This window comes from Leopardus geoffroyi, chromosome B4 (genome assembly GCF_018350155.1).
Source record: "Leopardus geoffroyi isolate Oge1 chromosome B4, O.geoffroyi_Oge1_pat1.0, whole genome shotgun sequence".
Lineage (NCBI taxonomy): Eukaryota > Metazoa > Chordata > Mammalia > Carnivora > Felidae > Leopardus > Leopardus geoffroyi.
Genome location: NC_059341.1, coordinates 95033510 through 95059844, shown reverse-complemented (window position 1 = coordinate 95059844; position 26335 = coordinate 95033510). Strand labels below are relative to the sequence as shown.

The 26335-nt window shown below is 40.9% G+C and overlaps 2 protein-coding genes across 4 annotated transcripts in view; one reads left to right on the top strand and one right to left on the bottom strand.

The window, feature by feature from the left end:
• The window catches only part of LOC123592207 (RAB3A interacting protein), a 144796-nt gene that overhangs the window by 72837 nt on the left and 45624 nt on the right, over positions 1-26335 (bottom strand). The gene's annotated exons all lie outside the window — the stretch shown is intronic.
• Positions 12574-26335, top strand: part of BEST3 (bestrophin 3) — a 41656-nt gene continuing 27894 nt past the window's right edge. For 2 of the 3 annotated variants that reach the window (XM_045467241.1, XM_045467240.1), the window contains exons 1-3: positions 12574-14660; positions 18428-18522; positions 18986-19219. In XM_045467241.1, the coding sequence (XP_045323197.1) occupies positions 14509-14660; positions 18428-18522; positions 18986-19219 (481 nt within the window). In that variant the 5' untranslated portion in view covers positions 12574-14508. Of the gene's footprint in view, positions 14661-18427; positions 18711-18985; positions 19220-26335 lie in introns of those variants that run through there. The other variant, XM_045467242.1, reaches the window with a different exon arrangement.

The following is a 26335-nucleotide window of genomic DNA, read 5'->3' as shown; positions in this document are numbered from 1 at the left end:
CTGAATTGTTTAAATTTTTACAGTGGGCATGTTGTCAGTTTAACAAAATAATAATACCATTTTCAAGAACCAGATGGGCTATTTAGAGAAATGTAAGGAAGGCGGAATCGTCGTTGACGACTACTGGAAACCTGGAAATTATTAGCCTTAAAGTTGGCATCCAAGAGATCAGTGCTGCTCCTCAAGTGGACAGCAGAGTAAGATAAATCATAAGGCTGACCTGGCACAAGAGTTCCTCCGTCTGAGTTTAAGAATGTTTAAAGGCGGGCACCTGGGCAGCTCAGTCCGTTAAGCGTCCGTCTCCTGATTTCAGCTCAGGTCATGATCTCGCAATTGATCTCACAATGAGATGTTAGCTGTTAGCGCAGAGCCTTCTTGAGATTCTCTCTCCCTCTGTCACTTGGGCTCTCGCTCTCTCTCAAAAAAGAAAAAAAAAAGTGTCCAAGGAAGTGACAGTTGTTCGTGGAAACTTCTGGCTCCATCTAGCTCACCATGAACTGGTTTTTCTGTGAAGACACAAGAACTCTGTGCAAGAATAAAACCATGTACTAAGAAGTAGAAATAATTGCATATTATTACTTGTGGTTGTGTTAGTCAGCCTGGTATGTGGCACGACCAGTTCCTGGAACAGCTCAAGCTACTCATCATCTGAATCAGAATCAGATTAGAATCTTTTTTTTTTTTTTTTGCAATGTTTTTAACAGCTTTTTCGAGGTATATTTGACACAATTTTATTTATTTAAAAATTTTTTTTTAAATGTTTATTTTTAAGAGAGAGAGAGAGGGGCGCCTGGGTGGCGCAGTCGGTTAAGCGTCCGACTTCAGCCAGGTCACGATCTCGCAGTCCGTGAGTTCGAGCCCCGCGTCGGGCTCTGGGCTGATGGCTCAGAGCCTGGAGCCTGTTTCCGATTCTGTGTCTCCCTCTCTCTCTGCCCCTCCCCCATTCGTGCTCTGTCTCTCTCTGTCCCAAAAATAAATAAACATTGAAAAAAATTAAAAAAAAAAAAAAAAAAAAAAAAAGAGAGAGAGAGAGAAAGAGCGAGAGCAGAGGGAGGGGCAGAGAGAGAGAGAGAGACACAGAATCCAAAGCAGGTTCCAGGCTCTGAGTTGTCAGCACAGAGACCGATGGGGGCTCGAACTCACAAACTCCGAGATCATGACCTGAGCCAAAGTCAGACACTTAACTGACTGAATCACCTGCGTGCCCCTATTTTTTATTAAAAATATTTTTCTAATTCCAATATAATTAATATACAGTGTTGTATCAGTTTTAGGCATACAATATTGTGATTCAACAATTCTATACATCACTCATGCTCATCATGGCAAATGTACTCTTAATCCCCCTCACCTATTCCACCCATCCCCCCCACCTTCCATCTGGTAACAATCAGTTTCTTCTCTATAGTTAAAAGTCTGATGTTTTTGTTTGTCTCTAGAACCTTCTTTCCTCCTAAATGGGTAAAGACCTGCTTTCCACCTTAGGTTTGAAATGTGAAATGTTTGCTTATGAGATGCAAACCCTTCTCAGAGGGACAATGCACATTTCCGTGAGTAACCGCTGCCCCTTTCCTTAGTCCTTCATTGAAACTCTCTGGTTGGTTGTCACAGGTATGTGCCTCAAAAGCTATGCATTTTCAAAATGTCCCTTTGTTTGGTGCCCTCAAAATTTCACATCTTGGAATAATGCATCACAGTGGTATTTGAGATGCCTGAGAGGAACGCTTTCCTTTCATCAAGTAGGAGAACATTTATGAAAAGGAAAGCACATTAATTTTAGGAGAGAGTACATATATATATAAGGAAGTTGTGGGTCTAAAAACTGATTCACTTAAAACTCTTTATGCCCTTTTACCACCTCAAAACCCTCATGTATACCAGAGGTATGTATGAAACCATACCTCTGCTTTAGTCTACCTCATTTATTCATAGATACGGAAACTCAAGTGCAGTGTAGGGCCCGAATCAAGACTGAACGTAGGTGTTTTAATTTGCAAACCAATAGGTTTTCAGCCCTACTATACTGCCTTTTATTGTGACATGGGAAAATTTTTCCCTCTCACTGAGGCTTATTTTTCCCATCTGCAAAACAAGAGATACACTAGCTGATCTCAGTACTTGGTGCCTTTCCATTTTTTTCCCTCCAGATCCCCTTTCCAAACTTCTGTACTCTGTTATGAATCTCTAAAGGTGGAAATGTTTAAACTGACCTCCAGCTTCTGGATGGGTGCAGCCAGTGGGAGGCCCTGGCAGGAGCTGAGACGGCAGAGGAGGAGTAAGACTGGGCCATTTATTCACCCGGCAATCTCAGATGGGTATTGTGGACTGGTTGTGTCCTGCCCCTGAAGACACCCACAAATCCTCTCCAGCGTTCTTTTCATTCAGCTATCCTCTCTGGGTTCCACCAACTTCTCCTTTCCCTCTCTCATTCAGGTATAGGGGTGGTGACATTTTTCCAGATCATTCCACATCATTTTTCCAGATCATCCCATCCCACTGAATCCCCCCGCCCCACCATTTTCCTATTTCAGTGAAATATTTTCCCTAGGAAGGGAGAGGGACCAGAGGCAACTTAATTTAATAATCCCAATTTTCTTCCTTAATCCCTCAATTTTTTTTTTGAAAGGGAAATTAATGATGTCACTCTACACATATTTTCAAAATCTTGGCTCAGCTCTATGTGACGGCAAGCAAAATAAACAAAAAGGTTTTGAGTGAGAAAGACTTTTTTGTTTTTAACTTATTCTGAAAAATTTTAGATTTAGAGGTAAGTTGCACCAATAGCACAGAGTTCCCATATGCTCTTCACTGGGTTTCCCCTAATGTTAACATCTTACCTAAGCACAGTGGTCAAAACCAGAAAGTGAGCACTGAAGCGATACTATTAATTAGTCTGCAGACCTTACCCAAATTTAACCAAGTTGTCCCACTCATGTCCTTTTTTCTGGTCCAGGATCCAGTTGTCATGTTTCCTTAGTCTTCTCCAGTTTATGACCGTTTCTCAATCGTTCTTTGTCTCTCATATCCTAGACACTGTCAAAGAGCGCTGGTCAGTTATTTTGTAGAATCGCCTTCCATTGATCATTTGTCTGATGTCTTCCTGTGATTAAACTGAGGTTATGTATTTGAGGTAAGAATACAGTGAAAGTGAGGGTGCGCTTTCTCAGCACCTCATCTCAAGGGCTCTGATGCCAATGACTTCTTACTGGAGAAGTTGACTTTCATCGCTTGGTTATACAGTTTGGCCATGTGTAATCTCTATAAAGTTACTATTTATCCTTTTGTAACTAAAACTATCTTGGGAGGAGGTACTTTGAGACTATGCAAATATCCTATTTCTCAACATTCTTACCTTCACTGCTTTTAAGTGCCCATGAACTATTCTAATCTTTGCCTTTTGGTGGTTTTCTATTCCTATCATTCCTTTATTATTATTATTATTAAAGAAGAGCTGTTTCTTCTCTCCATTTGTTTATTTATTTATATCAGTATGGACTCAGGGACGTTAATTTCACTTTCTACATCATAATCCATTACTATCATTATTTATTTTTTAGCTCAACTTGTCCCAGCTTTCATTGGAAACTCCTTCAAGTTGGTTCCTGTATCATTTTTACACACATCATCATTTTTAGTGCTTCCATACTTTCCAGTACCTTAAGATATTCCTAACTCATCTTATATTTTCCCTGGAATCAATCATTTATCAAAGAAGCCCATTACTTATTCAATACTAGTATACATATAAAGTAGTTCCAGAATTGCTAACCCATACCCTTGAGGAAAAAAATTTGCTAACTAGAGTATAATATTTGCAGACAGTTCTGTCTTTAGCCTTACATTACACAGTCCAGAGTTGGTTTGTTCTTCACCAACTTCTTTTGTATGGTTTCGATAATAATCAGTAATACATTTACATCCATTTGTTACTCTTTGTATTCTAATTTGGGCTCCCCCTCCCCCCCCCCACCTCCTGGTTTATTTTAATTCTTTATTTTGGGGATATGTGAAACATTACCATGCTTCTAAGAGTCAGAGCCATACAAAACTACAAAATGGAATATCAGGTAAATGGCATTCTCCCAACCCTGCTACCCCATTCCTGCCTCCTCGTTCTTCCCACCCGACTCCCACTCAATCCTGAGTAACCAATTTCATGAGGTTTAATCCTTCTTGTATTTCTTTTGCATAAAGGAATAGATACATGTATATTTTATCTCATCTTTTATCTTTCATGAAAGGAGGCATACTACAGGAACTCTTTCTTTTATTATTGAAGTACAATTCACATAATATAAAACTATCCATTTTAAAGGGCACAGTTTGGGGGGCACTTGGGTAGCTCAGTAGGCTGAACGTCCGATTTTGGCTCAGGTCATGATCTCAAAGTTCATGGATTCAAGCCTCACATCAGGCTCTGTGAAGACAGAGCCTGGAGCCTACTTCAGATTCTGGGTCTTCCTTTCTCTGCCCTCCCCCGCTCTCTCTGTCTCTCTGTCTCTCTGTCTCTCTCTCTCTCAAAAATAAAACCAAGATGAAAAAAATAATTAAGTGTAAAGTTTGAGGTGCCTGGGTGGTTCAGTTGTCTGACTCTTGATTTCAGCTAGGGTCATGATCTCACAGTTCATGGGATCAAGCCCCGTGTCCGACTCTGTGCTGGCAATGCAGAGCCTGCTTGGGATTCTCTCTCTCCCGCTCTCTCTGATCCTCCCTCACACGTGCACACATGCTCTCTTTCTTGCTCTCTCTCTCTCTCAAAACTAAATAAATAAATATTTAAAATAAAATAAAAAAATAAAGTGTACAATTCACTGGTGTTTAGCATATTCACATGTTGTACAGCTACCGTCTCTGTTTAGTTCCACAATATTTTTATTGCCCCTCAAAGAACACTCATACCCGTTGAGAAGGTACTCCCCAGTCCTCCTTCCCCACAGCCACTGCCAGTGACTAATCTGTTTTCTGTCTCAGTGGATTTACCTATTCTGGATATTTAATCTAAATGGAATTACACAGTAGGTGTGAACTTTGTATCTGACTTCTTTCACTTAACATGATATATTTGAGGTTCATCCAGATCATAGCATGTGTCAGTACTTCACTTCTCTTTTTGGCTAAAAAGTGTTCCATTGCATGGATATACTGCATTGTGTTTATCTGTCTGTCAGCTGATGAACATTTGGGTTGTTTCCACCTTTTCGCTATTGCGAATGGTGCTGCCATGAACATTCATGTACAAATATTGGTTTGAATATCTGTTTTCAATATTTTGAATACAAACCTAGGAGTAGAGTTGCTGGGTCCTAAGGGTAATTTCATGCCTAACTTTTGGACAGTTTCATGCCAAGTTGTTTTCCAGAGCAGCTGCATCATTTCACGTTCCCACCAGCAATGCACAAGGGTCCCAGTCTCTCCACATCCTTGCCAACACATCCTAGTGGGTGTGAAGTGTATCTCAATGTGGTTTTGATGTGCATTTTCCTAATGACTAATGATGTAAATATCTTTCTTTCCATGTCCTTATTTGCTATAGCTACTCTTTTGCATTTGCTTTTTTCACCCAATGCATCCTGGAAGTCACTCCATATCAATTTATAAAGATCATTCTTATTCCTTTTTGCATGTGTGTAGTATTCCATTTTGTGGATGACCATAGTGTATTCAACCACTTGCCTATGTGAAAGCATTTGGGTTCTTTCCAACATTTTGCAGCTACAAATAATGCTTTAATTAATTTCCTGGTACATATGCATTTTTGCATTATTGGAGGAATACATCAGGGTGGATTCTTGGAAATGGGATTACTGGATCAAAGGTAAGTTAATATATAATTTTGTAGCAAAAGAACAGAAGAAGCTAGCAAAGAACAATTCTAGTTCTCGTAAATAGTCTGATGATAAATATAATAAAATTAAACTTTTTTAATTTTTTTCCTTTTTTAAGTTTTTTTTTAATGTTTATTTTTGAGAGAGAGACAGAGACAGAGCACGAGTTGGGGAGGGGCAGAGAGAGAGGGAGACACAGAATCCGAAGCATGTTCCAGGCTCCAAGCTGTCAGCACAGAGCCCAACACAGGACTTGAACTCATGAACTGCGAGATCATGACTTGAGCTGAAGTCGAATACTTAATCAATTGAGCCACCCAGATGCCCTAACAAAATTAAACTTTTTTTAAAAGGGTTGCAGAAGGGAAGCCCAAGAGAAAGAAGCACCCACCTAGTTGTACCACGAGGAAAAGGAAACTGTATATAGCTTACCTTTTTCTTTAGTCCTCTTACAGCAAGATAATACTGTGCTAAGGGAGAATCTGTAGTCTTGTCCACACACAAACAGACTTCATTTTCCTGAAGGCAAGATTTATGTTTTTATAGGATGCCATGAGGTCTGGTAGAGGCTGAGTTCTATGAGTTGGCTTTTATGCAACTCATTTTTGTGTTTTTAATTTAGTCTAATCATGAGTCTATGTGAAAAACAGATGAGAGTGAACATGAGTCACCCCCAAGCTATCAGAGTATGTAGAGGGTGGTAAGGAATGAAGACAGGAGATATACTTAATTCTCAATTTAACTCCATTTTTGTGTCACAGAAATATTGAAATATATCAGAATATGCTCTGAAATACCACCTTATCAGTGGATCTGAATATCGACACCCCTCATATTCTATTACTCTGATATTGGATTTAGTCATTATAATTACCCTAAAGGACTTTTGTAATTTAATCTTCACCAAGAATCCTATCCCCTATCCCAGAAGGGCATTCAAAGTCAAGAACCTCAAGGCACCTTATGAGCCACAAGAATGATATCACCACCACCGAGACCATCATCAAAGAACATTTACTGTATTCATCCTTTCATTACACTGCTATTTTAATGGCTGTGCAATGCATTTGTCACCAGCAAAGTGAGTGCTCAGTCCCATGCCTGGAACAAAATGATGCTATGGAAGAAGTCAGTAGGAAGTAGAAGGAATCAATTTATTTCTGCCTCTTTCCTTATTGTTATTTAATGGACAGTGGTATCCTAGTCTGAATCTCCTTGAGGTCAGTAAAAGAAAAAAAAAGAAATAGATAAAAGGTAGGCAGATGGGTGCCTGAAAGAGGCCATTCACACCCCGATTCTCTAAATTCCTGAGTTATTTAGCTAAGGATAGAGAAACCCAGGAGAGAGGTGACCACACAATGCAGGTGTAGCTTCCCACAGTACAGAGAGAATGCAAAGTCGGTACTCAGAGGTCCCTAAGTGGTATCAGTCTTTAGTTTTCTGGTGCGCTGTAAAACTGCTGCAGAAAAAATACTGAGTCTTTTCATTTTCATTCTATAAAAACCATTTATATGAAAAAGATGGGCTAAAATCTGAGTGAAAATGTATGTTCTCTTACTCATTTCACTAATATTTATTGAGTACCTATTAGATGACAGACACTTTTCTGGGCATTAGATATAAAGCAAGTTACAAAATAATGGAATCTGTTCTCATGAAATTTACATGACAGAAAGCGGAAATCCCTCTAGTCTTTTTAGATTTATTCATTCAATAAATATTTATTGAACTAGGCATTGGATGCACTTTGTTCTCCTCAGTGAACAAAACAGATGGCCCTCTGCCCTCATGAAACTTCCAATTTAGTACAAATACGTAGACAGTAAACACAACAAATGTGTGAATTCGATGGTATATTTAAAGGAGATAAATGGCATGGATAAGAAACAAATGGATAAGGGGGGGTCAGGAGGGCAATGGAGACAGAGGTGTGCTGGGTCAGTATTCAATTTTAAGTAGCATTATCAGATCATTGAGAAAATATTTGAGCAAAGATTTGAAAGAATGAGGGAGACAACCGCTCAAATATCTGGAGGAAGGGCATTTCAGGCAGAAAGACGAGCCATTCCTAAACATTAGAATGGAACAATGCTGGATATGTTGGAGGAAGGAAAGGAGAGAGTAATAGGAAATGAGACCAGAGAGGAAATGGGGCAAGTCATGAAAGACCTTGCGGACCACTGAAGGACTTGGGCTTTTACTGTGAGAAACAGGGAGCCATAGACGGGCTTTGGGCAGAGGAGTGACACCACTCACCTGACTTACTTTTAGTATGAGCACTCCGCCTTTTTGTCAGATATTGAAGGGAGCAAGTGGAAATCAGGGACGCCTGCTGGGAAGCTGCTAGAATAAGCTGGGAGAGTGATGATAGTGGCTCTGGGGAGGTGGGAAGGGAGGAGACAAGGATGTGAGAAGAGAATGAAATAACAGATTCTGAGTATATTTGGACAGTGGAGAATTTGTGGATGGATTTGTGGAAGACTGGACAGCGGTATGAAAGAAAAAGAGGAGATGAAAGTGACTCCTAGGTTTTTTATCTTTTGGAAGGAAGGAATTTTCATCAACGGAGATGAAAGGTTGCAGGGGGAGCATGTTTTGGGGAAAAGATCAGGGGCCCAGTTTGAGGCCTTTAGGGTTTGGGATATTGTTGAGAATATTAAGGATATTCTGGAGTTGGGTGTAAGATCTGGGCTGGAGGAATAAATTTAAGGTAAGATTTTTTATTGCATATGATTAAATATGAAAATATGGATGGTATTTTAAAAATACAAAATTATATGGAGCACAAACTGAAGTTCCTTCTTCATTCTCTTACTCCAAACCCACTACTCTCCCCACAGTAGCCATTAAGGAGCAATCCACCTTATGGGAGAAGCAGAACCAACAACTGGTTTTCATATGCACACGCATTTTACCGCAGATAAAAGGGTGTCTTAGACGCATCCAGATATTTATGCATAGAATTTTTCTATTTACCTGTATTTACCCACATGATTTACCACATGATTTCCAGATGGCCATTGCAGTGGTGAAGTAACAATTTCTCAGCAGTTTGGAACAAACAACATACTTGGATTTGCGTGCTTTTTCATGCAAAACGAAACTGTTTTTGAATTGGTTTTATGTTGCAGGGGTTTTTTTCTTCAGCAATCAGGAATGTACCTGAGCTAAGCGGTACCATCCATTTAAGAAATATCATTGATTAGAAAGCACAGGATACACTTTAAGTACCATACTAAGAATTCTCTAGACTCTGAGCTTTCATCCCTAAAATAGAACAAAGTATCTGTACCTCCCATTAGAAAAAGGTAACCTTCAGAATTTGAACTAATGCATTTCTGTTTTGCTGAGTTGGCAATTACTCTGTGTAAGGAAAGTAATGATGACTCCTCAAATATCCAGTCACTTATGAGCTTAGAGCTTCATCTGTAATAAAATTCAATAGTCATTCTCATCCTAGAAGTTCTCTATTTGTCCCCTGAAGTCAAAAAGAAAATAATTAATTAATCCCGCTTGGATTTGATTTTTTCGGCAGAGTTCTATCACCAACAACATATATCAGAAATCTCCATTCATCTGGACAGACACAAGACTTGTCCCACTCAGCTGCTCGTTTCGCAGCTATGGCATCAATCGTGGCAACCAATACATAGGGGAAAAATAAGAAAGAGTAAGGCAGGTGTTCCCAAGAGGCTTACAGTACCACTGAGCCAATAAAAAAAATTGTCTGTAGGGAAAAATATCACCGTGAGTGGTTCTCAAACCAACTGAACCAAGGTATTCTGATGTGGGGGGAAAAATGAATGAATGAATGTTCTCAACTGGAAGTTTACTGTATGAATTTTTCTTGGGCCTTGGCACTGACTACCGTCTTTTTTCTAGAGAGATCCAACATATAGCAAAATGAGTAAGTGCCAGAAGAATCATTATTAACAGAATTATTAACAGAAAAACTGAAGATTAGCTAATCAAACATAATTCAACAACTTGACTGTTGATGCACACATGAGCTCCTCTTTGTGATTTTACTTTGCATCCATTTTTTTCTAATCAGAAGTTTTTATTTGCAGGATAAACATCTTAAAGTTACATGGTGCCCTACAAAGAACTGTGTCATTTGAACGAATCCGAAATATTATGTAGTTCTCATTCTTCATGAGCAAGCGGGCTCAACGAACAAAGCAAGCGTCCTATCAGACTTCTCTTTCCTCCTTTGGCTCCCCCTTCAGTCGGCCCTCCTTTTTCTCCCCCCAGTGGTAGTTTTCCTCTGGACTTTATCTCACCATCCTTCTGCGTTGCACTCACCCACCACCCCACTACCAACAGCCATAATAACTCCAAACTGGTTCCCTCTCTATAGTCCCTGCCCACTCAAATACATCACACACTCTTCTCACAGACTCCCCTTTCTACAACACAGATTTTTTTTTTCAAGCCCTTTTCCTGTGCAAAAACATTTATGATTCATTGTTCTCCATTTAGTAATGTCCAAAAATCTGAGAGTCGGAATAAAATTCTCCAAAATACAACAATTTCTGGTCTTGGAATATTTATTTGTAAGTATTCTCTGCACCCAACGTGGGGCTCAAAATCACAACCCCAAGATCAAGAGTCGCATGCTCTTCCGACTGAGCAAAACTTGGAACTTATTTGAATGCAAAGTTTTGTGTGCACATGACCATGTTCAACCAAGCACTCAAAAGAAATTTAGCAAAGATTCCTCACATCAATGATACAAGTAAAAGAGTTTAAAATGAATGTGGGGCTTTTTCATTTTTTTTTAATGTTTTATTATTTATTTTTGAGAGAGAGAGTGAGAATGGGGAAGGGGCAAAGAGAGAGGGAGACATAGAATCTGAAGCAGGCTCCAGGCTCTGAGCTGTCAGCACAGAGACTGACACACGGCTCAAACCCACGAACCGTGAGATCATGACCTCAGCCAAAGTTGGCCGCTTAACCAACTGAGCCACCTAGGTGCCCCTATATGTTGTTTTAATTATTAATAAGCATATGTTACTTTCAGAATCTGGAATATGTCTATTTTAAACAAGAGACTTTAAAGTTTTCTTCAAAAAATCATATAAACAGTTAACTTTGCAATTTGTTTGGATATTTTGAAATAAGCTATAGTGGCTTGTCCCCTCTAATGAGTTCATTTCAGAATGGCATCTTTTGGTATGTGTTAGAAATAGCCGCCAGACTCAGAGCCCAATAATGAGAGTTTGTTCATTTAGTCTAGTCATTATTGACTAACTTGCATTTAGAATGCATTCTCAACCATTAATTAGTCATTCCTCAAAAGAGCCTGATGGGAAATATGAACATCATTAACCTTGTTTAAAAGTGAGACCGGCCAACAGTGCCCCAAAGATGAGGCAGACTCCCCAGTTATGCAGTCGTGATTGCTGGGAATCATGCCACATTTCAGGGCCAACCACACATCCAACAGGGGACACAAACGTGAGAGGTTTTTTTTTTAATGTTTATTTATTTTGAGAGGCGGGGAGGGGCAGAGAGAAAGGGACAGAGAGAATCCCAAGGAGGCTCTGCACTGTCAGCACTGAGCCCGACTCAGGGCTTTCATGAACCGTGAAATCATGGCCTGAACCTAAATCAGGAGTTGGTTGCTTAACTGACTGAGCCACCCAGGAGCCCCTAAAAGTGAGAATTTTAAAAATTACCTCCCGTGTTTCTATTTCATAAGCACTTGGGTTTAGATTTGCTCAAACTCTATAACATTGATTAGTCTGCAAACCTTTATAAATGCAATGTCAGGTCTATCCAGCCACTTTTCATGGCAACCAAATAGAAAATATGTGCTTTCAAAATGTTCACAAATTAAAATAAATAAATAAATAAATAAATAAATAAATGAATAAAATGTTCATAAATTCCCCCAAATGTACTGACAGAAGTATCATAGTGACAAGATGATAATCAAACGACAGATGCATATTGAATATCCATTATACACAGGGCTTCATGCTGGAACTATGAACAGGGATGGGGGCAAGAAATCAGACACTATAACTCTTTGCTCTAAGGTGCTTATAGTTTGATAAAGAAACCAGGCAAATGCATATACAACTTAAGACTGCTGTAAAAAAAAAACACACCACCTTTTAAATGTATATATTCTCAATTTTAGAATGAGTGTCTTTTTACTCTTCTTTTCTCACAAAAATATATGGGTTTTTTTGGTAGTCATTTTAGTTAAGCTTAAGTTGCAATGCTGGGTGCACACATTACTTTAGAAGATTGCAAAGTCCCCAGGAATTGACCCTGAAATTATTTATTTCATTATCTAAAGAATACCAATGAACTCTCTCTTTCAAGAAGGAAACTACGGAAGTCATTTTGAATAATTTACAATTTTTCCTAGCTGACATGGAAGGATAACAAACGTAATGAATGAATCAGGGTGTTATTTTCCGCTACACTAAGCCATCACACATAATAATTTTCTATGCTCTGCTAAAATGCGCGCGCACACGTGCGCCCACACGCACACTGAAACACGTATGCTTGTTGCTTTTAATGGGAGAGCATTCTCAATACCTCTCAAATGAAAGAAAATTCTTATCTGCCCCAGTTTATGGCTTCACAACAACTCATTCTTCATTTTAAGCACACACCGACTGTCCTAATTCCCTTTTTTGACCAGTGGAGCCTCTTCAGAACCTTGTAGGGGAAAATGGATCTCTCTTCCTTGATCCCAGGGTAGAATCAAAATGAAAATAACGTACTTCAATGGCCCAATCTCCTTCACGTCACCTCCGACTTCTCATTCAAAGGGGTACTTTGGGCGGCAGGTGGAGTTATAATTATAGATGAGGAAAAAGCTACATCAGCAGCTGTTGCTTCTGTTTGTTCCCAGCTATAACTGTCATCAGTGGGCAAATTGGCATAAACAGGCCTCCACAAGTGGAAAAACATTTAACTCCTGTACTTGTCACCCTCTGGGTCTTCTCGGTGGCCAGGGAAGGAAAGAAAATCTGACTGTGCATGAGTGAAGAGCGGAGCCGAACGCAACACCGACCTGAAGGCACCTCTTCAGGGGGAGCCTGAAATTGGAAGATTTTCTTTCCCGTCGGAGACTTGAAACCAAAGAAATAGGTTAGTGCACAGAGAGTATATCTATGCATTTTAATCCTGATCTCTACTCTGTCTGATCTTAATTTTTCTGATAGCCGAAATAGAAGGGTGGATGGTTAAATGAAAAAAAAGTTGAGGACTGTTATTTAAAATGATGCTGCCCACAAGAACAAATTATAAAATGTGCTTAATTTATTAGGCTCCTCTCTCCCAGTTTTGACTGTACTCACATTACACAGATAGACAAGGTAAAATGGAAAAACGAAACTGGCTGTGGCATGATTCCCGTCCTCTCGTAATGCCACTTACTTATGCCAAAAGTCCTGGTTTCTTTACTAAAATCAGTGATGCTGAAGGCTTAAGTTTGTGAATATAGTGCCAGAGTTTTATTTCTTTAGGGAAACTAGGCAAATTAGAATTGGATTGTTTTCCCACCTCTGAAGAAAGACAGAACATCCTCCCGTTTAGATAAAATGTGGGTTGCAGGCTACTTTATACGAGAAATCTGCCCACTTCTACCTCAGACCTCCATAATTTCCATCTAAGTAGCTCTGGAAGACTCCCCTCAGAGATTCTTTTGAGACAAGAAAGATTTCCGAGAAATTTCATTTTCTCTGTATATGCTCCCTGTTAGAAAGTGGTGGTGCAGGATTTTCAAACAAAGATTAGTTCGGGGCCGTCTCAGAACCTGAATGTTTGATGTCTTGTTGAAAAGCAATGAATGCCAGAGAACTCACTGAAACGAGGCATAGGGGTCCAATTCTCATTCTACCCGTATCTGTGGAACAGATCCACGTGGAGAGAGCCCTAAATAATGGCCTTATTTTGGTCGGCTCCAAACAGAAAGTGAACCTCCCTAAGCCTTTTACGCATGACTTCCAAAGGGAAGTGCGCCTTCTGTACTATCCCTGTGGCCCTGCCTTTTGAAACGTACAGAGTGTCAACCGTGCACTTGCAGCTCCGCTGGAGAGATACCCACATCCAACTAAAACCACCAAAAGTGACCCATCAATTAAATTCTCTTAAGAGTCTTGCTTCTTTTCAACAGTATCTCCTGAGTTCTCCGAAAAGAGCCATTAAGTTCCCCTTACGAAATTTAAGGGTGAAATAAACACTTCTTTACATACTGTAGCAGATAAAGACCCAAACAGTAAGTATGGCCAGTGCCTTTGAAAATGTCAATTAATATAGCGTATCAGTACCCTGAATCTTCCCGTGGGTTAGGAAAATAACATGACAGGTGATTCTACAACATATTTCATATATCATATTCATTCGTTCGTTCAAATATTACTAAGTCATGACTATAAAACCTGAAAATAATATTTATAAATTAAGCCGGGTTCTAATAATACTCTTTCCAGAGACTACTCTCCTCCCCTTTTCTACTAAAAGATTTAACATGGAGATGTTGGTTATCTCCAAATTCCAAATGGTTTAAACAGAGAAAGGCAAAATGGGGAGATGGTTGACTGGTGACCGGCTTGGGTTTCTTTGAGACACAGATTTATGTTCCATCTTAAGCACTGCTTTTTACTTGTGTTTTGTCTTCTTGCTCTTCTAGAAAAAAATAGAAAAGCTATCCAAGATGACTGTCACGTACTCCAGTAAAGTAGCAAATGCGACTTTTTTTGGATTTCATAGGTTACTCCTCAAGTGGAGAGGCAGCATCTACAAACTACTGTACAGGGAATTTATTGTCTTTGCTGTTTTTTACACGGCAATAAGTTTGGTGTACAGGTACCTTCCTTTGCATGTCTCCTTAAACGGCCATCAAATATCATGTAAGAATACAGTCTCAAAAATCTGAGCCTTGGGTTGCCGCTGACTTTTGCCTTATGTAATCTCCTCTTTTGCATGATCCTCTCTTGCATTCTTCATCTCAGGGTATTTTAATCCACACTTAACCCATGCTTAGGGATCTCAAGTAGACTCTATCATGTTCAGGTGGCCCTCATGCCAGCCCCATGTGAATTGATCACAATGCGATACTAGGCACCCTGCCAGGATTTTGCCAGAGGCATAAAATGGCAGATTTATTACTTAACTCCTCACTCAGTGGTGATTTTGAGTGGCAAAGGCCACGAACAAATAATCATCGGTGCCTCTCTCAGCTATGTCATTGATAGTTTGAATTTGTGACTTGGCAGCTTATAGCCACTACCTACATAATTGACGTGTCCGTGAAGGGTGTCTATCAGGTGACTTTCCTTTCTTTTGCCTGGAATGACAAGATCTCATCCAGGGTGGTGCCGAGGCCTGAAAACGAATTTATTTTATTTTTACCCTCTGAGTGCGGGGTACATTATGTTCACAACAGAAGATGTTTATTCTTTATACCATCACAACCTAAGCCCATCAGATCGACAGAAAATTTGAGCAAAATCATGTTGAGGAAATACTTCTGTGACTAAAAATATAGTCTAAATAAAATGTTACCAGTAGTGCAAATGAGAAGCTTTATGAGGTGTTTTTTTTTAACTAATTTTATCTTATTTTTATTTATTTATTTTTAAATACTTTATTGCCAAGTTAGCTAACATGCAGCGTGTACAGTGTAGTCCTGGCTTCGGGAGTAGATTTCCCGTGGTTCATCGCTTACATGCAACATCCAGTGTTCGTCCCAACAAGTGCCCTCTGCAATGCCCGTCTCCCATTTTCCCCTCCCTCACAACCATCACCCGCATCAACCCTCAGTTTGTTCTCTGTACTTAAGAGTCTCTTACGGTTTGCCTCCCCCTCTGTTTGTAACTTATTTTTCCTTCCCTTCCCCTGCAGTCCTCTGTTAAGTTTCTCAAATTCCACGTAGGAGTGAAAACATGTGCTATCTGTGTTTAGTTTTTTTTTAATTAAGACTTATTGCATACATTTCTACCCTGGGGGAATTTAAAACTTAAAATAGAAAAGCTAAAGGTTTTTGAGGCTGTATTTCCACCTTTTCTATGTACTTCAGTTTGTTCTTTCTCTCCCGCATACTGATGAACGACTTCGTATTATCATTGCTCTTACCGACCTTCTTCTTTGCAGCCACAGGACTCCCTTTGACCAAGAGAGATAGTAATTTGGCCAGCTGATAATTGTCAGAAATAGAATAGGAAGGGCTATTTTGCTGCATATCAAAATATCTGTAAAGGGACATCAGGGGTTTTATTTAAAAACCTCTAATAATTTTTCAGATGTGTCTTATAAGTACAACGTTATTTTGACAATGTATTTTTGTATCACCTAATGCTTCAGAATATGAAATAGTGGAAGACACATGACGTTTCAGAAGAATTGTCTCATTAGTTTATTTTTACTAATGTGAGTTTATTGCTGCTACTGCTGCAATAGCACTCTGAATAGCACTCAGAGCAGCTGCGTCGTGGCCAGAAATCCTCCATGGGGCCTCCACTCTTGCTTCAAGATCTTGCTTATACCCCACAAAATTGTATGCACATATTTTTGCTAAAGACCAAAGAGTGCTTACATTTATAACAATGGTCAATCGTGCAAGTCATTCTTCATTTTTGTAAAGTTCAGCTATAAAATCTCGTCAAAATATATTCTTAATCTTTTTAAATTTTTTTTTCAACGTTTTTATTTATTTTTGGGACAGAGAGAGACAGAGTATGAACGGGGGAGGGGCAGAGAGAGAGGGAGACACAGAATCGGAAACAGGCTCCAGGCTCTGAGCCATCAGCCCAGAGCCTGACGCGGGGCTCGAACTCACGGACCGCGAGATCGTGACCTGGCTGAAGTCGGACGCTTAACCGACTGCGCCACCCAGGCGCCCCAATATATTCTTAATCTTGATTGAAGGTATACCAACTACTATAGGTTGAATTTATCAAGAAAGTCAAACATACCTGTAGAAAATTATAGCATCATTCTCATGTCTACTAATCATGCTAAGTTTTAAAATTCTATTCTAAGCAAATAATGATACTTAGCAAAAATCATGAGACAAAACCAGACTTCATTACTTTTGAGTATACCTCTTTTTATTTTGGGGTGAATTCGACAAAAATCACCATTTTAGTACTTTTTAGCTAGTAAACTTTCTACAGAGCCATTAGCTAAATATTTTTTCCTTTGGCCAGTTGTTAATAATAACCACCACTTTATTATCGAAAAAGTATGACACTGTATGTTTGGTGGTTTTATATATGATATATTCTTTAATCCTCATAACATTCCTAACACATAGGCTTTATTATCCCCATCTACAAGTGAGAAAACCGAGGCTCAGAGACATTTAAAAATATGTTCCAAGTCCAAATTTGTAAGTGGCAGATCTGGGATTCAAACCTGGCTTTGTCTGACCTTAAGGTCTGTGCTTTCTGCCTTTAAATCCTCTTGGACCATTTCTATTTGAGTGTCGGAAACTGTTATGGCTGTGACTTGTCATTGGCATGACCTTGACAGGCCTGTGCAGCTGAATAAGAATAAGCTGAATAAGAATTTCTGAAACCTCCTCAAAGCTGAGGCAGGAACTCCAAGCCCATCCTGCACCCCAAACTCCTTTGTCACTACCAGCTCTTCATGCGCAATCTGATTGGTGGCTCGCTGTTACCCCATCATCCCTCTGCTTCCTCTATCAAAATTCTACTGATTCAAACAGGCCTTTTGACATATATTGTAATGGATCTTTCCCAGGGGTTTCTTCCTCCCTTGGAACAGCTGTACCATTCATTTATGCAAATTCCTTTGCGTTGCTTCTCCTTGTAGGTCTCGACCATTACGATTACCCTGCCTTGGGACGTCTCTCCTGACTGCAAATCCCCTCCCTGTAACATAAATATCAATAATAATTCCATTAAATGAACTTAGGTTTAGCCTAAGTTCATACCAGAAAATGGGTTTTGGTGAGATGCATAATATAAATTTTGATATTTATATTATGCAAACACAAACCCACCAAATGCAGGAATAAAAATTTTTACTCCTTGTTGTTATGTGTTATTTTATATTTTACATAATTGCGGGCTTTAAAATTAATGGGTATAATAGCCTTTGAAGTACAACACACATAATCAAGAATATGCTAAGTAGCATACTCGTAAGATCAAGATGTCAAGGTTAGGGTTATAATTTAATCCTCATAATAACTTAACAACTGTAGTTCACTTAATCAAGACACCCTTTTTTTTAAGTATACCTGATGAATAATGGAAAATTGGACTCTTTAATGAGTTATTTTGCTCTAAATCCAATGTATTCATCATATAAAAGTCTAAAATATAAAGTATTTAAAAATAAAAGTTAAAAAATATATAAGTAAATGGAAGTTAATAAATCCCACTGTCTAATGGCCAATAACATTTATGTACTGAAAACATTGGTACTTGAAACATTCAGCAATTAAAAAGCTTTTGAGATCTATCAGCTTAGGTAGAAAAAAGCATTATCGCTTCTTAAAAAAAATTACAATTATTTGTGCTTAATTGTTTGCACTGAATATCACTTGCAAAGCAGGTGCAGAAGTATAATATCATAAAGGGCTGTGCATTTTATTTTTGCTCCAGATTGTTACTTACAGGAGCCCAAAAACGTTACTTTGAAAAATTATCAATTTACTGTGACAGATATGCTGAACAAATTCCAGTAACCTTTGTGCTTGGTAAGTATAGGTCACACGCAGAACGCAGCCACACTGTCTCTGTTCGGATGACATCAATGACTCTGCATGGGAGTGTTTCCAAGCTGAGAGGCATGCCTGAAAAGCCGCTGCTTGCAATAGAACCAGAATCATCCATAAAGTTTGCCCTCAGGGCTGCTTTCGCTAAATTAACACCAAACAAGTTTGAGGTAATAATTTGCTATCAGACAATCAAGCTTTCTCTTCACTAACTGCCCATTTTTGCCATCAACATTTGAATTCTAACACCCACTTACTGGGTGCTATGACATTGCCAGGCACAAATTACATTTTTATTTTTTTTTGGAGGGCAAAGTCATAAGTATGGATAACAACATATTTTTACACCCCGATCCCTAAAGAGGCTGAAATTCTGCTAAAAGCATCAGTGTCAACAACATGTCTGCTATAAGAAATTGCTTTATAGCTTCCTGTTATTTTACAGGGTTTTATGTTACTCTGGTAGTGAACCGATGGTGGAACCAGTTTGTGAACCTGCCCTGGCCAGACAGGCTGATGTTCCTCATCTCCAGCAGTGTTCACGGAAGCGACGAACACGGGCGCCTGCTCAGAAGGACCCTGATGCGCTATGTGAATCTCACGTCCCTGCTCATCTTCCGCTCGGTGAGCACGGCTGTGTACAAGAGGTTCCCTACGATGGACCATGTGGTTGAAGCAGGTATTGTGAATGACTCTTCCCTCCACGAACTCCTCTCATCCTAGATGGGAACCTTCAAAATTCCTTTTGAAAATGTCTTTTATTTATTCATTCATTCAAGGAACATTTATTGATTACCTACTATGTGCCAGACAGTCTTAAGAGGCAACAATGAATAAGACATAGTTACTGCTCTGGAGAAGTTTGCCAGGGCGGCGAAGGAGGGGAAGCAGCTGTCAACCTTAAATTAAGTGGCAGAGAGTCACTGGCCTTTACATAAATATGCCAGAGCAAAAAGTATCATATTTACTAAAATCATCTTTAATATTGTGTGATCTTTTCTTTTTTTTAACGTTTACTTATTTTTGAGAGACAGAGACAGAGCATGAGTGGGGGTGGGGCAGAAAGAGAGGGAGACACAGATCCCAAGCAGGCTCCAGACTCTGAGCTGTCAGCACAAAGGCCGACTCGGGACTCGAACCCACAAACTGTGAGATCGTGATCTGAGGCAAAATAGGAGGCTTACCGGATTGAGCCACCCAGGCGCCCCTATTACCTGATCTTTTCTAGCACTTTATGGTTTATCCATTTTCATAAATATTATTTCATTTGGATCCAAAAAAAAAAAAAAAACCCAAAAACAAGACACGAGAAAGGTAGGAAATAGATTCAGAGGGGTTATAACTGGAGCACCTGGGTGGCTCAGTCAGTTAAGCCTCGCACTTAGGCTTCGGCCATGATCTCGTAATTCGTGAGTTCAAGCCCCATGTTGGGCTCTGTGCTGACAGCTCAGAGCCTGGAGCCTGCTTCAGATTCTGTGTCTCCCTCTCTCTCTGCTCCCCCACCTCCTAGCTCATGCTCTGTCTCTCAAAAATAAATAAACACTAAAAAAATTTTTTTGAAAAAAGAGGTTGTTACCGGCCCTGGACCATTAGTAGAGGAGCCAGCATTACGATACAGGCTCAAAACTCCTAAGGTGAATGCTTTTCTCCAAACAGAAGTAGATTCTAGCGGGAACCAGGAAGGTGAGTTTTCATCCAGGCCGTGCGGATATGTCGTCTCTCTCATGCCTCAGAGTAGATGCAGGTGTTCTCCCTGGTCCTCCGGGACACAATGTGCTGAGAACAAGTCATGGTGGAAGGATGGTTCTCTTCGGTGTGTTAATATTTAGGAGAGAAGCGGTTAAAGTGGCCTTCAATGTGAAGTGCATTAAATGAGATCATTGCTGGCACACACTGAATAAAAACTGGTGGTTGTGCTGGGCCGTTGTTAGCAATCTGCCAGTTTGTTGGAATATAGTAGTGAATACGTAGACCATATAAAAACCGTGAGACGACTCTGCCTTTACACTGAGGACAGTCTCAAATTAGGTTGCCGCATCCCGTCTCCTTTTCTGAAATGTCCTTGAAAACGGATTTTTAAAAAAGAATGGTATTTGGGATTTTTTTTTTTTTTTGAGGCCTTTTTGGCCTGGATTTGGTTTTGCCTCCGTAGATAAACAATATAGGTAGTGACTCAGAACAAAGGAGTTCAAATCCTTACTCCACCACTCACTAACTGCATGGCCTGTGTGATTTAGTTAACCTGTTATGTTCAGTTTCCTCATCCATAAAACGCGCTGATGAGAACTTACAATACCACCCCACTCATATACCTCACAGGCTTCTGTGAGGATTAAATAAATTAATATTTGCACAGCGTTCCGAACGGTACCTGGCACGTGGTAAGGACGCTCTTGCTATCAAGAGTGAAATCACCTAGCACAATGGCATAACGTCACCCTTCGCTCATTTTCGAAGACTCACTTGATGTGACATCCCGGGTCTTCTGGATCTGCTATGACCAGGTGGTCATGGAGGAGAGTAGAGGACGGTGTTGCGGTACAGGGTAAGACGTGAGAAAATAGGGCGGTCTGGGGTGTAGGCTAAGGATTCAGATAAAGGATACAAATGGCCTGGCATACACACAGGTCTGTGATGATATAAAGCCAGGAGGGCCTTTTAAAGAATTGCCTGTCCCCCCTCCTCCGAATTTAAAAGCTGAATACTGTTTCAGAATGACCTAGTTGAAAATGCCACGTGATGAGTTAATTTTCTTACCCTGATGTCCTGAGGATCAAAAGCAGTAAGCGTTTCCGCCTCTGAAGAAAGTCCCAAAAATGAGCGAGAAGGGTTTGACCTGTTCCAAATTGACGAGTGACAGCTGAAGTTTACTTCGATGCACAAAGATGGTGTGTCGCTGGTCCCGACGCCTTGGGGGAGAAGAGAGTGTGTTCGGACAGGAATCAGGCCGCCAGGCCCAACTCTCAAAGCAAATCCCTCCCAGCGTCACCTTCATATGCAAAGCACAGCAGGAGGAAGCCAGGATGGCTGGCGATGAAGAGGCCTCTGGGGCCTCTGGTCACAGCTGAGCTCAAAGAAGGCCGAGTCGTGCACGGTCCTGAGGGGTGAGTTGATATGGAGAACGAATAGAATGATGTGATTTCATTTCCTGTACATGGATTTTTCATAATGCCCAGGCTTACCCCTTGTCAAACTTGTGCAAATGCCTGTTTTGCACCTGTGTTTACCCTCTGCCCCTTTCAAAGGTGTTTGGAATATTGACTCCTCTCTCCCCACCACCCACATCCGCGACCATTCTAAGCGAATCTGGAAGTATTCACTCCTTGATGTGCATTTAGACGAGTGTGTCCCAAGGTGTAGTCTGCGGACCCACAGGCACTTTACATCTTGAATTCCTTGAGTTGTTTATTTAAAATGCATATTTCTGGGCCCTACCTCAGACCTGCTGGATCAGAACCATTGGCTGTAAAGCTCAGCAAACCTGCACTTAACCAGGCTCCTAGCGCTGCTGTGTTAAACGCTGAAGTTTGAAAAGAGTGGAGTCTTTTCTGGGATGCTTATTTTTTTTAACCCCTTTTTCTCACCCCTGGGGTAAAAGGCTTTGGCATCCACTGAGTAATTCATTACTAATAGCAAAGTAGCAACAACTAAGAGAAGGGGGGAATTTGTGGTTTTGACCACACGAGAGGCTCCAGAATTGGAGAGGGGCATCGCCACCAGTCTGTTCGGAGGCTGCCATCCAGGGCGCTTGAATCAGACCTGCATGGCCATAGTGGGCATCATTCTGACTTCAATCTCTCGCTCGGTTTATGGGGAGCCTCTGAAGGAAGAGAGAACCGATGGAGCCAGGAGGGGGCTGAAGCCTTTGCAGGTGCCTCTGGGGTCCTCTCGGACCTCACAGTGGGCACGTCCCCACTGCTCTCATAAGTAGTTTTTTTCTCAAAAAGCAGAAAAGGCAGCTTGGGCCCCCAGGAACATAAAGTCTGTGCATCAGGCAGCGAGGCAGAGGGTCCAAGCCACTGCCCTCGAAGCTGGGGGACACGCCCCAGAGGCGGAGTCCTTCCTGACCGCCCCATGGCCCACCCCACGACTGGGCGCCCTCTCTGCCGACTGGCAGCACTGACTCACCAGACTTGTTGCTCCTTTCCCCAGCAGAGAGGGCTGACTCAGTCTGCACATGGGGCTAGTGTCCAAGCTCCGACAACTGGACACACGCCTCCGCCACTGTCTGACAGTCCTTGGCCTGTGCCAACGTTTCTGGGAAGAACAGGAAGTTCAGGGATGGCGGAAAATGTCTGGCAGATGTCCTGAGCCACAGCCAGGACACCTGCTCCGCCTAAGGGCAGACGGGGCTAGTGAGTGGAGCACAGGGGCCCCCGAGGAGTGGGGGCAAAGGCTGGAGGCACTGTGGAGGACACAAAATACCTACTTCTTGCCAGGTGACTTTCCTACATAGAATCACTTGTCAGAAAAAAAGTACATGTTCTCAAACCTCAGTGCACATTAGATACTGTTCAAAATCAATATTGCCAAAAATGCAGATCCCAAGACACCACCCCCAGAGATTTTGACTCAGTAGACCTGGGGTGGTGTCCAGGACTGAATGTATTTAACCTGCTCCTAGAGACTTTGAGGCAAGGGGTCCCCAGATCACATTCTGAGCAAAATAGGCTTTAAGGCCATCGGAGTTTCCTTCTAACCTTTTCTTTGCCTTGCTTCAGGAAGGGTCCCTGCCACAAAGATTCAGGGCTGGCCAGGAGGAACTGAGTGAGAGGGCAGAGAGAAGGAAGATCAGCATGTCCTTCTGAAGCACCTGGCAACCCCTAGACCAGAGCTGGATGGGCTGGGGCTCTCACCTGCTAGTCCCTAAACTTTCCTTGCTTTGAAGTTGGACAGTCAAGTTACATTAGCCTGGAAAATCAGAAGGACCAAATGCATGCTACCAGGGTAATGCATATGCTCTGATGCTACAGGTTAAATTTGTCAACTTAAAAATAAAATAGTTTTATTTCTGCTCACGTGAAAATAGAAATAACAATTGAGTGCAAAATAGTATCGGTTACGCTAAAAATTCCCTGAACTGGCCTGTCATCAGTTATTTACCAGAGGAGCTGTGACAGAAGAGTCTCTCTTATTTTGTCTATTGGCAACAAACCTGTCCTGGAAAATTCCAGTCATTCCAATCACCAACCCTGGAAGATGTCACTCATTCTAAGTCAAGTCAGGTGCACAATTCCAGACCTTCACCGAGTCAAGTGATGGCCTTAATTGGGTGTTTATGTTATGGCATGAGACTGAACTGAAACATTTTATCTGGCGTTTCATGGTGACCAGGAAAAAAAAAAATATTTCCCTTCAAAATTACTCACCAGAAGCACAAAAATAGGTAATGGGAAATTATATGCATTCCTCTAAAAGAAATGTTACTAAAGCTGTTGTTACATCTGTCTTGCATTTGCTTATTTAAAAAAGATCTATCGAGTGTATATTATATGCCAGGCGCTGTGCTGAGCACGGGAACACAGTGAGAAGCAAGAATAGGTATGGTCCCTGTCCTCAAGAATCCGTAAAAATTACTATAAATCTTTTCTCACACGAATCGTTTTCAGAGACAAGCACAAATATATTTACGGCTAAACTTTATATCTCTGCATTGTATCTCTATTTCTCTAAAATAGTTTCCTTCTGTGTTTGGTGGCCAGTAAAAGTGGTCAGAAAAGAGTAAAATTTGAGGAAAGGGCACTCTTCAGTTTTCTTAAAGCCCTGGAATCTTAACATGATATTCCTCAAGCTTCTTCTACAATGAGGAGACCCCACCAGCAATTTTAGCAACACTTACAGTTAACAGACATTAATACAACTAACCAAGCTCTCAATTGTCAAGTGGCTGTTAAGATACAAGTTCTGCCTTTAGATGCACTGGTTGGAAGGCGAGCCCCATACTTAGCTCACATAAGCTGTGATCTTCTCTCACTAAGTAAAATCAAATAGATGTTGTATAATATTGACTTTCTGCCCTGTGGTCTGCTGTTCAATTCTTCCAGAGGCATTCCCTGGCACTGGGGCTCCTTGGTCTCTGTAAAATCTCCAGCTGCTCCGTGTGGCACAGAGATGATCAAGGAGACGGTGGTATTCACGGGTTGTGCCAGTTTTCACTCTCTTGGCTGAACTTTTACAGGCTGAGTCAGTTACCCCTGTAGTCTCACATGATGTGCCCAGAACAGACAGAATGTCATCCTGTGAGTGAAATTTGGCTCACCTATGCACACTTGCTGTATATAGGAGAGAGAGTGCACGGTAGAACTAGCCCTACTTGAGTTAACGCCACGATGGGTAGTCTCAGCTGGTCAGTGTTTGAAGGTTACACACAGTTCTAAGAATTGAATCAAAGCAGCCGCTCAATGTTTCTCAAACATTCACTGAATTATCAAAAGTACTTAATTTGTTTTAGATGTTTTTAGTGTTTATTTATTTTTTGACAGAGAGAGAGACAGAGTGCAAGTGAGGGAGAGGCAAGAGAGAGGGAGACACAGAATCCAAAGCAGGCTCCAGGCCCTAAGCTGTCAGCTCAGAGCCCGACATGGGGCTCGAACCCACAAATCGCGAGAACATGACCTGAACCACAGTCGGACGCTTAACCGACTGAGCCACCCAGGCGCCCTCAAAGGTACTTTAAATTTAAATTACAGGTTCCCAGACAGCTGACGGAATCAGAATATCTGGGGCTTACGACCTAGGAGTCTCCATTTTGAACAAGCTCCCGGAAGCACTGCAGGATGTTTGACTCGGGCCAAGAATGCTAAAATGGCCAGCTTGCTGTGTATTCTGTGCACAAGGGTGAATGATCCTAAATTTTGTCAGAAGCCGAAATCACTAGGGTTTTTTAAAAAATACTGATGCCTGGCTCCCACCCCCAGACATTAGGATTCAATAGATGTCTGATGAAACCTGGGCATCAGGAGTTTTTAAAGCTCTCCAGACCGTTCTAATATGCAGCAAAGTTTAGGAACCACTGCACTAGAGCATATCTATTAACTTCTCCAGCTTCACCTGCAGACCGCCTCGAATCTATTCGTTCAGGGCAAATGTAATTCTGGGCCACCTAGACGGGTAAGCACTTACAAGCACTGATTTGGGCTGTGTTATTTCCTGTGTGTCATGTGTAGAAGTCAGTGAACTACCAAATGGGATATTAATGTGGGGCCAGGGATATGGCTGAGTAGAGATGTTTTCCCCATATCAGAAAAAGAGAGGAGGTTCTATCTCTCTGTTCAGTATCACTCCCCCAGAAACTGATTTTACTCAACCAAATCCTATTTCAAGCTTTTCAAACTCTGGGCTGTAACTCATTATTGGGTTCTTAAATCATTTCAATGGCTTGCTAGCAGCATTTTTAATGGAATGGAATAGAATAGAACAGAGACGAACACTAAATATTAAAGAGCACATTATGTGAAAGAACCAATAATTGTTTGGGGAACCATACATATCTTACCGTGGTTCATGGTAAAAAAAAAAAAAATAATAAAAACAAAAATAAAAAAATTCTGACATTCTGCCCAGGACAGTGGTTTCACAATGTGATTCCATCTCTCTCCCTCAATCTCATTTTACCTCCCTTTGATTTTCCCAGTTGACAAGGATTTCTAAACCCCTACTATTGAGTTTAAAGGAGAGCTATAGTTGAATCCGATGGCTTCATTCCATTCATTTAGAAAGTACAGTACAGAGATGAAAATGAACCAGGCACGTTGCAATCTTCCTGAAAAAGCCATCTCTCTCAGAAGGGCTCAGA